The sequence below is a fragment of the Pantherophis guttatus genome, chromosome 3 (genome assembly GCF_059756535.1).
Source record: "Pantherophis guttatus breed Tessera chromosome 3, ASM5975653v1, whole genome shotgun sequence".
In the NCBI taxonomy this organism is placed as follows: Eukaryota; Metazoa; Chordata; class Lepidosauria; order Squamata; family Colubridae; genus Pantherophis; species Pantherophis guttatus.
The window spans coordinates 439,318-451,676 of record NC_142065.1 but is presented as its reverse complement, the minus strand read 5'-3'; the positions used below and the strand labels follow the sequence as shown (position 1 = coordinate 451,676).

At 57.0% G+C, this 12,359-nt stretch overlaps 1 protein-coding gene across 4 annotated transcripts in view; it reads left to right on the top strand.

Moving 5' to 3' along the window:
- SLC12A5 (solute carrier family 12 member 5) overlaps positions 1–12,359 on the top strand; it is a 76,660-nt gene that overhangs the window by 52,982 nt on the left and 11,319 nt on the right. For all 4 annotated transcript variants that reach the window (XM_034424153.3, XM_034424154.3, XM_034424156.3 and 1 more), the window contains exons 2-10: positions 2,953–3,047; positions 3,294–3,425; positions 3,810–3,956; positions 4,680–4,734; positions 5,428–5,558; positions 7,127–7,368; positions 10,985–11,196; positions 11,517–11,684; positions 12,149–12,247. In XM_034424153.3, the coding sequence (XP_034280044.1) occupies positions 2,953–3,047; positions 3,294–3,425; positions 3,810–3,956; positions 4,680–4,734; positions 5,428–5,558; positions 7,127–7,368; positions 10,985–11,196; positions 11,517–11,684; positions 12,149–12,247 (1,281 nt within the window). The remainder of the gene's footprint in view (positions 1–2,952; positions 3,048–3,293; positions 3,426–3,809; positions 3,957–4,679; positions 4,735–5,427; positions 5,559–7,126; positions 7,369–10,984; positions 11,197–11,516; positions 11,685–12,148; positions 12,248–12,359) is intronic.

Sequence of the window (12,359 nt, the reverse complement as noted above, 5' to 3'; positions counted from 1 at the left end):
AGGCTGGGCAGCTCCTTTGGACCCAGCAGGACAGAAGTGAAGGTCAGCTGGCCTCTCCCCTGGAGCCGAGCAAGAAGGTCCTGGAAAAAGAGACATTTGTTTTGCTTGTCAACTGGTTAGTACAAGGTGTGAATCTGTCGGTTTGATTTATTAAACCTTGGTTTTGCTCATGTGTAAAGCCGCCTTCCCTGACCACTCGCAGACGGCTGTTCACCAGGGCTCCTCGGAGCATTCCTGGCACTTGGTGGTTCACTGGCCTGCCGTGATTCACAGGCTGCGGCAGAATCCTTTCTTCAGAGGAAAGACCGTCCTTTCCTCTCCGGCTTTTTCGTTTCATTTGCACTTCTGCTTCCTAACACTGAATCCCAGCAGCATTAATGGAGACGACCAGGTCGGGGCTTTGAGGGGCAGGTTGCATTTCTTTGCATGGAGGTTTCAGCTGGTCAGAATTCTTCGGCCATTCCCACGCACTGAACTGCTGCAATCTGACTTGCCTGGGACGCCCACGAAGTTGGCCTGGAGGCCTCGTGACCAGGAGTGGCCTGTGCTGCCTCACCCATGAAGCCGGGGTGGGGCTGGGGGTCCCAGTGTTCTCTGGCCTGTCTAGACCTGCGTGTGGTGGGGTCTGCACAAGGGATGAATTAACCATGAACAGCAACCTTGAAGGTTCTTGAGAGACGCCATCCTTCCCTTTGAGTGACCCAGATGGACCCAAAGCAGCACGGCCAGGGGTGGGGTCTACTTACCTTGACTACTGGTTCCCATTGTGCCTGCGCACGCTCTTCTGTGCATGCGCAGATCTACTTTGATGACGTCCGGGTCAGTGGGCGGAGCCTCCTGCCGGTTCAAACCAGGGGCAACCCACCACTGAGCCTGGCTGCCCTCTGTCTGGAGTCTGCCAGCAGCAGAAGGGCACCTGCTAGGCCTTGGGAGAGGAGGGGGAGAGTTTTATACACCTGAAGCTGGTTGTAAAAATCCCAGTCAGGTGCAGTCACAAATCACCTTAGAGCCCTCTCTTCTCTCTTAAACAATCAATCAGAATAGAACTGGAAGGTTGGAAGGGACCTTGGAGCTCTTCTAGTCCAACCCCCTCCTCAAGCAGGAGACCCTCTACCATTTCAGACAAGGGGCTGTCCAGTCTCTTCTTGAAAACCTCCCGTGATGGAGCCCCCACGACTTCTGAAAGGAAGCCGTTCCCCTGGTTTATTGTTCTCAATGTCAGGAAGTTTCTCCTCAATTCCTGGTGGCTTCTCTCCTTGATGAGTTTCCATCCATTGTTTCTTGTCTGGCCTTCTGGTGCTTTGGAGAATAAGTTGTCCCCCCCACCCTTCTTTGTGGCAGGTCCCTCAAATACTGGAAGCCTGCTCTCCTGTCTCCACCAGTCCTTCTTTTCTCTAGACTGGCCATACCCGGTTCCTGTGACCGTTCTTTGTATGTTTTAGCCTCCTGGCCTTTAATCTTCTTAGCTGCTCTTCTTTGCACTGTTTCCAAAGTCTCAACATCTTTTCTGTGATGTGGTGACCCAATCTGGGTGGCTCACACCAGAGTAGCCGAGCCCTGCCACACCTGACTCCGATTTCTAGCACAGATTTCCTGCCCACCAGGTGCAGCTCCCAGGGGGTCCCCCACCCTGGAGTCAGCAGAGAGGCTGCCAGGAAATCCCTCCTGGGTCTCCCTGCCTTTTCCTGCAAGAAAAATGAGCAAGGAGGCTCTAAGCGGCCACTCGCTCTGTAAATTGTATTATCGATTAAGGTGGGAGGAAGAGACCTCTGAGCATCTTTTGCGGGGGTGGGGGGGGCATAAAAGCATTTCAGCGTTTCTCCCTTGGATAAGAGACAGGAGCCCATCTTCTGACCAGCCTCTCCTCATTCCCCCCCCCCCCCGAGGGCAGGGAAGGCATGAGAGGTGAGAGGGGGTCAGTGGTGGGTCAGTGGGGCTGTGGGAAGTCTCTTGTTCCAGGGTGTCTCTCTGTGTGTAGTTAACACATCCCTGAACACAATAGTGTAGCTGGCATGCTGGGACATGGAATGCAAACCTGGCCACTCTTCTGGGGTTAACCCAGGCTTAGAGGTGAAGGTGTGGTGGGAAGCCTTCTTGAGATGGGGGGGGCTTGGCTTCTCTGCCTCCTCTGAGCATTGCGTAGCATAGGGGGTCCAACCTTGGCAACTTTAAGACCTGTGGACTTCAACTCCCAGAATTCCCCAGCCGGCTCTCCTATGCCGCCTGGGACTTCTGGGAGTTGAAGTCCACAGGTCTTAAAGTTGCCAAGGTTGGACGTCCCCGGTGCAAACCGTCCTTTGCAGAAAGCATCCTCCTGCTCATAAGGGGGGCTTCTTGTGGCTTCCCATGGCTCCGGAACCTGGGGGACTCGGAGACACGAACACTTAGAGCCATTCCAGATGTTAGCTACACATCTGGGGGGATGACTCCTGTGGGGTAGGTGGCATTGAAGTAGTCCAGGACTTTCTCAGGTGGAGAGCTAATATCCGGGTCCCTCAGAAACTTGGCAGGCAGAGCAGACTTGCTGATCCTGGGCACAAGGCAGATCAGCCAAGAGGGGCCAGTCAAGTCGACCTTGCCATGTACTGGGATGAGCGCCAGGATTCACGCCATCCCAAATGCCCAACTCTTCTGTGGCAGCTCTAGTTTCTGGGTGCCTTTCTCTCCGAGGTGCTCTGCTTCTCAGGCCACCTCCTTGCTCAAAGCTTTCCGGGTCAGGCAGCTGTTCGGGTTCTCTGGGTCAAGATCTGGGAAGATGATGCGTCCTGGCACAGGTGTGTCCAGGCAAAGAGGCCCCTCCGCCACTCTGGCCAGACCTTCTGGGTGGCTTCCAGGGAAGGGGCCTGCAGGGCTGCTGGCTGGGCTTGGGTCTGCGAGGCTGGCGAAAGGAAACGGGGGCAGCCTGGTCGGCAGTCAGCACGGCGGTCTCAGCCCTTCTCTCTTTCCCTCCAGGTGATGGGAACCCCAAAGAAAGCAGCCCGTTCATCAACAGCACCGACCTGGAGAAGGGGAAGGAATACGATGGGAAGAACATGGCGCTCTTTGAGGTCAGCGGGGTGTGCAGGGGGCGGGGGGTGGTCGAAGGGGCGTGGCCTGCAGAAGCCTCATCCTCTCGCCCGCAAAGGCCCCTGGATTGCCAGAGCAGCCCACCCTGGGCTCCACGAGAGGGGCCTGGCTGGGCAGGGGATGCTTCGGTCCCAGGAACCCAGATGATGCGGCTGGCAGGGCCGGAGGGGCAAGGACCACCCCCAAGAGCGGCCACCAGCCCTCCCCTCCCTCTGCTTCCTTAACAGGAGGAGATGGACACCAGCCCCATGGTCTCCTCCCTGCTCAGCGGCCTGGCCAACTACACAAACCTGCCCCAGGGCAGCCGGGAGCACGAAGAGGCAGAGAACAACGAGGGGGCCAAGAAGAAGCCTGTCAAGGTGTGGTGGTGGGGCGACGGTTTGTGCCCCCCAAATGCTCACCCCACAATGGGTCCCATAGAGCAGCTAGCCAGGAGCAGAAGAGCCGAATCGCCCTCTCCTTCCTTCAGGCCACAGATCTGGCTGCAGGGCCCGGATGACCAGGAGAGGGCAGCTGAGCACGGCCTTCCCTCCTGTTCTGCATGCTGCCCTCCAGTGGTGGTGTGGGGTTTTGCAGCCCAGCCCGATTCTTTCTCAGCCGGTAAGAGGAGCCCCAGCTTGTGGGTCCTCTCCAGTTGCCCAGTGAAACCGCAGGGCCGAGCCAGGAAGGCATCTGCTGGGGGAAGGGAGGGAGCCCACCCACCCCATTTGGGCGCAGCCTCACGCCCCCTGCTCTTCCTGCAGGCCACCCGGATGGGCACCTTCATGGGCGTCTACCTGCCCTGCCTGCAGAACATCTTTGGCGTCATCCTCTTCCTCCGCCTCACCTGGGTGGTGGGCATCTCAGGCATCATGGAGTCCTTCTGCATGGTCATCCTCTGCTGCTCCTGTGTGAGTCCCCCTCCGGCCGTGGGGGCCTGGCCAGACGGGCTCCTCCTGACAGGGCAGCCCCTGAACAAGCCTTTTGTAGCCCGGCCTGAGAAAAGGCTCCCCTCCGCCCCCACTGGCCCATACGGATCTCAGCCCAAGTTAGACCCAGAAGGGCAGCCAGGCTTGGGGGCACCTGCCTGGATGGACAAAGGCGCAAGGAAACTGATGGCCAATTTACCCAGCCTTCCATCCCACCCCTCTGTGCCAGCCCTCCCCCAAGAGAGCTCCCTCCCCCTTGGGCAGCCAGAAGCAGCCGGCCAAGCCCAGCTGCCCACTCCAGGGCCCCAGGTGGAAATCCCAGTGGCGTCCATCTGACACGCACACCCTGCAGCCCTCAGCCTGCCCTCTGCTCATGGGGTGAAGCCCTGGCTGGCTGGCCAACCGATTAGGGGCCCTTGCGGAGGTGGGGTGGCCGCTGCCTGGTGGCAAGCTGCCTGTGGGGATCCCGCCCTGCGAAGGCAGGGCTTCCGTGGGCTCTGGGCTCCTCCCAATGACTGCCCTGGGGGCTTCTTCTTCCTCCCCCTGCCCCCCACCAATGCCTTCTCCGCCTCTCCTCTCTGGGGATCAACCAAATCACACACACACACACACAGAGAGGGGGGGGGCTGCTCAGGGGCTGCTTCGAATCAGCTTCCCCCTCCCTGCCAGGCTGGGGCCCCACGGCTGCTCTCTCTCTCCCCACAGACCATGCTGACGGCCATCTCCATGAGTGCCATCGCCACCAACGGAGTGGTGCCAGGTGGGTAGCAGGGGGGGGCAGAGGGTGGCCCACCTCCCAGGAGACCCTCCCCCCCAAAGGAGGGACTTGGGAGGGCTGCCAGAAGCCAGGCACAAACAAGGATCGGCACAGAAGCATGCCTTCTTTTTGGGTGAAGGTCATCCTTGCTCCCTCTGCATGTGATCACCTCCCTTTTTGGCAGCATTAATGGGGCGCACAAAATCAGGGCCCTTCTGGGGTGCCTGAGGGCCCTACCTGGGCTCCTGATGGAGAGGAGGGTCCCGGGTGGAGGGAGGCGGCCCCAAGAGAGAGGGGATTCCATCTCTGAGGTGTCCTTGCCTCCCTCCCACTCCTGCAGCTTCCTTGCCACCTGGGGATGGCAGTGCAGCCAGGCAGGATGTGTTAGTGGCCCTGGGCGGGGGGTGAGGCTGCTTCTGAGACCTCCCCATGTGGAGGGGTTGTAACAGGGGTGTATCACCTCCCACCCCAGAGGATTTCTGGCATCTGGCAAAAGTCCTCTTCCCCAAGGGGTTAGCTGGACAAAAAGAAAGGGGGAGCCCCCATTTGTCCCAACAGCACCCCACAAGAGCCTTTGGTGCTCCTCCTCAGAAGAAGAGCGATGGGTGCCTTGAGAAGCCAGGGCAGCCCATGCCCTCCTCTCTGGGCAAGGCAGGGTCTCTCCAGCTGATGTTTCCCCTCCCTTCCTCCCACCAGCTGGCGGGTCCTACTACATGATCTCACGTTCGCTGGGCCCGGAGTTTGGAGGGGCCGTGGGACTCTGCTTTTACCTGGGCACCACCTTTGCAGGTGCCATGTACATCCTGGGCACCATAGAGATTCTGCTGGTGAGTGCGGGGATGGGGGGGGTGGGCAGGGCAGAGCAGGGCAGGGCAGGCAGAGATCCTGCCAGGGAAGGCGCTGGCCTCTTGAGACAAGAAGAGAAGATGGGGAGGGGGTGCCCTGGGTGCCCCTGGAGCTGCCAGAAGAGAAGCAGGGCAGGAAGCTGGCATGCAAACATTTGCACCCATGGCTGCCAACGAAACGGGAGAGAGCCAAGCGTGCTCCCATCTTGGAGGCTGCGGCTGTTCACACAACACAGCTACCTCCATTCTCACGTAGGCAGCTCTTGGGTCCCCTCAAGTAACCAGAGCTGGGCTGGCTGGGTGCATTCAGCCAGGAAAGGCCAGCGCCTGGTGAGGCACGGAGCCCACCCGGAGCTCTTCTGCTTGAGCGGTTTATGCCAGCGGAAGGCGTGAATGGGCGGCATCTCTCGACAACTCCAGAGCTGTTGTGGGGAACCAGGGGGACCCTCCGAACCGTCTCGTGGGGGCATCGCTCCTTCTCCATGTGAGGGTTCCCAAAACAGGAATAGGCAGGAATGGGGGGACCCCGGTCTATGTATCCGTTTGCATGTTCCTCCAATCTCCTGTTGAGGCTTTAATTGAGCAAAGCCCCTCCTACTGGAACTGCCCCCCCCAACCTCCCAGCCAGGTTTCCCTTCAGGCCAGCGTCCTTTGTGAACTAGCAAAGCAATAGAACCGTTTGACATCAAAGCCCCCCCCCCAGCTCTTCCCTCTTCAGGAAGCCCACCAGAGTGCTCTTCAGGGGCCAGGAGGGACCCCCACCAGCCGAGATTTCTCCCTGGACAACCCTTGATGGAGATGGGATGAGGACTCCTGCTTTGAGCAGGAGGTTGAACTAGATGACCTCTGAGGTCCCTCCCAGCCCTTGGATTCTAGGATTCTAAGCCAGCCTTCCCTTCCCAAGAGGCTCCCGGCTTCCTCAAGAGGCCCCCGTGGGGCAAAGCTGCTTCCGGCAGGGCCTTTGCCAGCCTTGCCAGAGGGGCCGAGGAGGTCATGGGGCAGCTCATGCAAGCAATGAGCAGGCAGACCCCCAACCCGCCTCCCCCCCCATCCAGGGAGGGCAGTGAGGCTCAGGAATGATCTGCCTGGGGAGGGAGGGGGGCACAATCCTCACATGCTCCTTAATCAATGCAAATACTGAAAGAACAGAAGGGAAGAAGCGTTCGCTCTCTCACGCTGGCCGTTTTTATAACTTCTTGAGAAAGTCACAGCCTTCCACGTGGGAGAAACCAGCAGAGAAAGATCGGTTGCATCAAGAAGTAGCGACCTGACATTTGATTCCCCCCCCCCAAAAAATACCCATACTGAGCAAAGGGGAGAAGGAGATGCAGCCCCTCTTCACCAAAGTGCTGGGAAAATGGTCCTTTGAAGTGACCCTCAGGGGCCGAGGTCAAAGGATGACCAGCTGAATCGCCTCTCCACTGGCTTGCAACTGACCTGGAAAGTCTCGTGGGGAGAGCTGCTCCAAAGGGAAGGGCTGGAGACCCCCAAGCCCCCCCCCCGCATTGTTGAAGGAGGTGCCCTGAGAGCCGCTCCCTGTGTCCTGCCAGGCCTACATCTTCCCTCCGATGGCCATCTTCAAGGCCGAGGACGCCACTGGGGAAGCGGCCGCCCTGCTGAACAACATGAGGGTCTACGGGACATGTGTCCTCACCTTCATGGCCACCATCGTCTTTGTGGGCGTGAAGTACGTGAACAAGTTTGCCCTGATCTTCCTGGGCTGCGTCATCCTCTCCATCCTGGCTATCTACGCGGGGGTCATCAAGTCTGCCTTCGACCCCCCCTCCTTTCCGTAAGTGCCTTGCTGGTCAGGGGGGCTGGGGTCTCTGGGCTCCTTGCAACGGTTGCAGACACCTGAGAAGCAGGTGGGATGGTTTGACCAGGGGGACTCCTGGCAGTTACCTCCATTAGCGTTGCCCACCGCCCGATTTCCCTGTGACCCGTGAGGTACCCAAGGGAAGGCCAGAGCTCCATGGCCAAGCGCTGGCTCACCAACTGAAGGCCTGAGCCCAGTGACTGGCACCTCCAGCTGGCAGCGGCCGGTGGGAGCTCTTGCTGCACACCTGAGAGGTTTGAAAAATGCCTCCAGCTGCTTCCTGCAAGATTCCTTCATCCTTCTTCACAATGTAGTGCTGAATACGGCAGCTGTGTCCAGATGTGCTCTGAGGAGCAGGCTGTAGTGAAAGGAGCTCTGGCATTGCCCAGAAGGGTGTAATTTGACTTGGCCCCTTAGATGAAAGTTGGACTCTGGGCAACTTTTTTTTTTTTTAATTTGATTTATATGCCGCCCTTCTCCGGAGACTCCGGGCGGCTTACAGTGCGCTAAGCAACAGCGCATTGTACCACCTTCACTGAGGGAGGCGCTCAGTGAAGTGTTGATGCGTCCAGAAGGCTGGGGGTGGGTGGGACAGTGTGGGTAAACGGAGCAGAACTTCCCCAAAGCGAAGACGAGCGAAAGGCCCTGCCCAGAGCAAAAGGGGCTCCCGGGAAGAGCGTCCGAGAGAGCGAGGAGAGACCGGCTCAGACCAAAGGGAAGTGTGGAGCAGACCAGCCTTGATGGGAATAAAAGGTGGCAGGGAATTAGAGCACAAGGCGCCTCCAGTGAAGAGCATGGAATTAAAAATAAAAGTGAGGGGGGAGAAACGGAAGCAAAGGAAGCATTTGTTGGGGATTTGGGGGATGAGAATGACAGCGATAGCGCAGACAGGAACCAAAGTGACTGTTCCAAATCTTAGTGCCTAAGGAAAAAAATGGAGGAAATCATAAGTGGTGCCAGAGTACCAGAAAATGGAAGATAAGGGTGGTGTAACTGGGAAAATGCTTAATTATGGATGCGCTTGGCTTAGGTAGGGAGGCTGAATTGGCAGGAGGCCGTCATTGCTGCCCTGTGTGAAGGGAAAGTGGGTTGAAGGGTGAATTTGGGACCGGCAGGACAACCGCTGAGTCGGGGGGGAGGGGGAGTCGGCAAAGGGGCTTCCCAGAGTTCACCCTGAGCGGGTTCAAAAGGCGACAATTAGCAAACTTGAGGGAGAGAAGGGCGTGTGCAGCCCAGGCTTTTGCTCTTCAGCATCTCATTAAGAAAAGCAGCAACGTGGGAGGGAAAGTTTACTGCATGCTTATTCATTTTAGAAAAAGGGTGCAGTTTGAGTCAATAGGCTTGACTCAGAAAATGTTAAACATGAATAGTTCATAGCTGATTGCTGAATGCAGCCACAGAAGGGAAGTCAAAATAAGAGAGAAGACAGGATGCTTAGCTGAAGGTTCAGCACCAAGTAAGAACTCGACAAGGATGTTCCATGCCCTAATTTAAGTTTTACGAATGGGCGCATAAGAAGCCGGTGACATTAAAGGTCTTTGATCAGGGATGCCAGCAGAGATGCAGGCGATTCTCTGCTGCCGATGAAGAACTCGAAGGATTTGCCACAAATGGTGTGTTGCACTGAGGACTAGGATTCTGAAAATCGATATATCGAGAGGAAGGCTGGGTGACTGATGAGGAAACAGGAGCAAAAATAAGCTGACTTTGTATAAATATACAAAAGTATGAAGGCTATTGCTTAATGCATTGTAAGCCGCCCTGAGTCTCCGGAGAAGGGCGGCATATAAATCAAATTAAAAAAAAAAACAATTGTAACTTGGACAGCAATTGTGAAAACTTTGGGAGAATAAATGTGGGTGTTTTGGTGGAATGTTTGTAAAGGATCAGAAATTGCAGGGGTGAAATGCTCCCGGTTCGGACCGGATCACGTGATCCGGTAGCAATGGCGGTGGGTGGTTCAGAGAACCATTAGCAAAAATCCCTGCCCCCCACCCCATGCCCAGCTGAGCCGCGCGATCATCAGAGGCTTTTTTTTTTTTACTTTTAAAAGCATTTTTTTCTGCAACCTCTTCGGCCGAAGAGGTTGTAGAAAAAAAAAATGCCTTTAAAAGCCTCTGGCGATCCCAGCTGAGTTGCCTGATCATCAGAGGCTTCTAAAAGCATTTTTTTCTGCAACCTCTTAAGGTTGTAGAAAAAATGCTTTTTAAAAAAAAAAGTTGGCCACGCCCACCCAGTCACATTACCGCCCCACCACCAAGCCATGCCCACAGAACCAGTAATAACAAATTTTACATTTCACCGCTGAGAAGTTGGATGGAGAAATTTTAAGGTGTGCAAATGCTGGTTGGAAGGAGATGTTTGTGGCCTGTGATGAGGAAGGAAACTTTGTAGAAAAGAGACTCCTTGGTTACAGGGAAATAGAGTCAATGGACTGCCAGGGAAGCGCTTAAAAGCAGGGGGGACAAAAGCGAACAGGCTGAGACTGAGCAGGGCTGAATGGAGGTGGACCGAATGTGTGAGGAGGATCTGGCCGTCAAGAAGCAGCTTTGGCCACCGAGAGAGAGCGAAGGAGCAGCATTGAAGGCACAACCGTCCCCAACCCTTATGCCCTGGCAGCCTGGTGGAGGGGAGGGGAACTGGCCTGTGCAAGCGGTGGGCTCGTGCGTGTGCCAGCCTGCTGCTCGTGCAGCCCACTTCCAAACCGTCCACGGCCCGGGGGTTGGAGACCCCTGGTCTAGAACGACTCGCCACGGGACAATTCAACACTCTATTAATTATTTCATTCAGTTACTTTTATTATTGCTGACCATGTTTTTGTCAAAATTATTGTAATTCTTGTATTTCTGGATTGACTTTATTTTATTATTATCAGTTCCGGTTCCATTGAAATTAATTTAACTGTTGTATTGGTTGAATTGTCCTCTGGCGAATTTTCCCGTAGCAAGTTTGGCTGCAGTGAGTTATCCGATTCCGGCACTGAGTGGGAGGCCAGTTTAGGAAGCTGAAGGAAGGGAGGAAGAGGAGGAGAAGGAGAAAGCCAGCTTTGGATTGGATCCTGCCCTGGAGAGGAGGGAGACCCGAGGGAGGAGAGGCGGAGGGCGAAGCACTCTGTGGACATGCCAGGATGCTAGCAAGGACCGAAGCGATGGAGAGACACAGAGAGGAGCTGGATGCTCTCTGGCCTTTTCCTTCTCGCTTCCTCATGACTTTAACCCCGAGAGGGAATGGGGCGATGGGCGGGAACATAGGCCCCATCTTCTTCCAGAGGGTCCTCAGGGCCAGAGTGCAGCTGGGTCTGGAGATCTGCACACCTGGCTTCCAGAGGAGTTGGGGAGAGGCTGGGTATCACGAGGGGATCCTGGTCACCTGCTGAGCCATCTCTCCACTGGTCTGTTCTGGGGCAGAGAGGCCTCCTGGGAGAAGCACCCCTTAGATTCTGAGGCCCCAGCTGGCTGCCTGGAAATGCCCCATTGCAAAGGCTGTCACTACCTGAGATGGGGGGGGAGAGACGGAAACTGGGGGACCCTTGCATGGCCAATTGGAGGAGCTGGCAAACAGTCCTCAGTTTCCCTTCGTGTGTTTTGGCCAGGATTTGCCTCTTGGGCAACCGGACTCTGTCCCGCCATGGCTATGATGTGTGTACCAAGGTGGTCCAGGTGGGCAACGAGACGATGGGCTCTGAGCTGTGGGCACTCTTCTGCTCCTCACGCTTCCTGAATGCCACCTGTGACGAGTATTTCAGCCAGAACAACGTCACAGAGATTCAGGGCATCCCTGGAGCGGCTTCTGGTCTCATCCAAGGTACAAGGAGCTCCTTGCCGGGGAGGGAGGGACAGCCTTGTGGGCTGGGGTCTCCTGATTCATGGGGGGAGGGAAATGCCAGCTGGGCCCTCCCCTTGAGGGCAGCGGGGGTGTGGGGAGAGCCACCATCCACAGGGGGCTGGCTACATCTGGTGCAGGATTTTTGGGACAGGACGTTCCACTTGATCCACAAGGCTGCCACTGGCCCGGGGGTCTTTGCAGGTGAGAAATCCTATTCGGGGGGGGGAGAGGCAGGTGCAGTGACGAGGGCCTCAGCAGGGGAGGATGGGTCCTGGAGCTGCAGCATCCTCCCTTCACAGAAAACCTCTGGAGCTCCTACTTGCAGAAGGGGGTGTTTATCGAGCGGTCGGGGATGACCTCCGTGACCCACTCCGAGGGGGTGCCGGACATGGACCAGCCCTACGTCTTCAGCGACATGACCTCCTACTTCACCCTCCTAGTCGGCATCTACTTCCCTTCTGTCACGGGTGAGAGGCTTTCCTGGGAAGGGCTGGGACCCCCTTTCTGGAGTGGAGATCCTGGCCCTTGGCCCCCGGTTTAAGGGGGGCCTCTCCCGCCTGGTAAGCAGGGGATGGGGGTGGTCCTGGGAAGGTGGCTGGCTGGAGGCCCTCCTGCTCCCCACAATGCCTGGAAGAGGAGCTTTCAGGCTTGCAAGATTGACACCAACCCTTCTGGGTAGTCCAGACAAGAAGCATCAAGCACAAATCTTCCCTTCCTCCACCTGCCCGGCAGCATCAGGCCTTGGCTGATCTCACTCACACACACACACACACACACAAGCCTGGCCAGCAGCCTTTCCCTCTGGTCCTTCTGCCGCTTCCTCCGCTCCCTGCCTAGATTGGGGGACAGTTTATAACGCAGGGCCCCCCTCCCTAACGGGAGGGCCAGCCCTAGGGGAAGGCAGGCCTGAACCTCCGGCTCCTTTCCGCAGGGATCATGGCTGGCTCCAACCGGTCTGGGGATCTCCGGGATGCTCAGAAATCGATCCCCACGGGCACCATCCTCGCCATCGCCACCACCTCAGCTGTCTGTATCCTTGGCTGGCATGGGCAGAGGCTGGCACGGGGCGGCTGCCGGGTGAAGGGAGCTGCCTCTTTCCAGCTGGCCTCGAGAGCCCTTCGTGTGGGCCGCAGAGTGAGAGT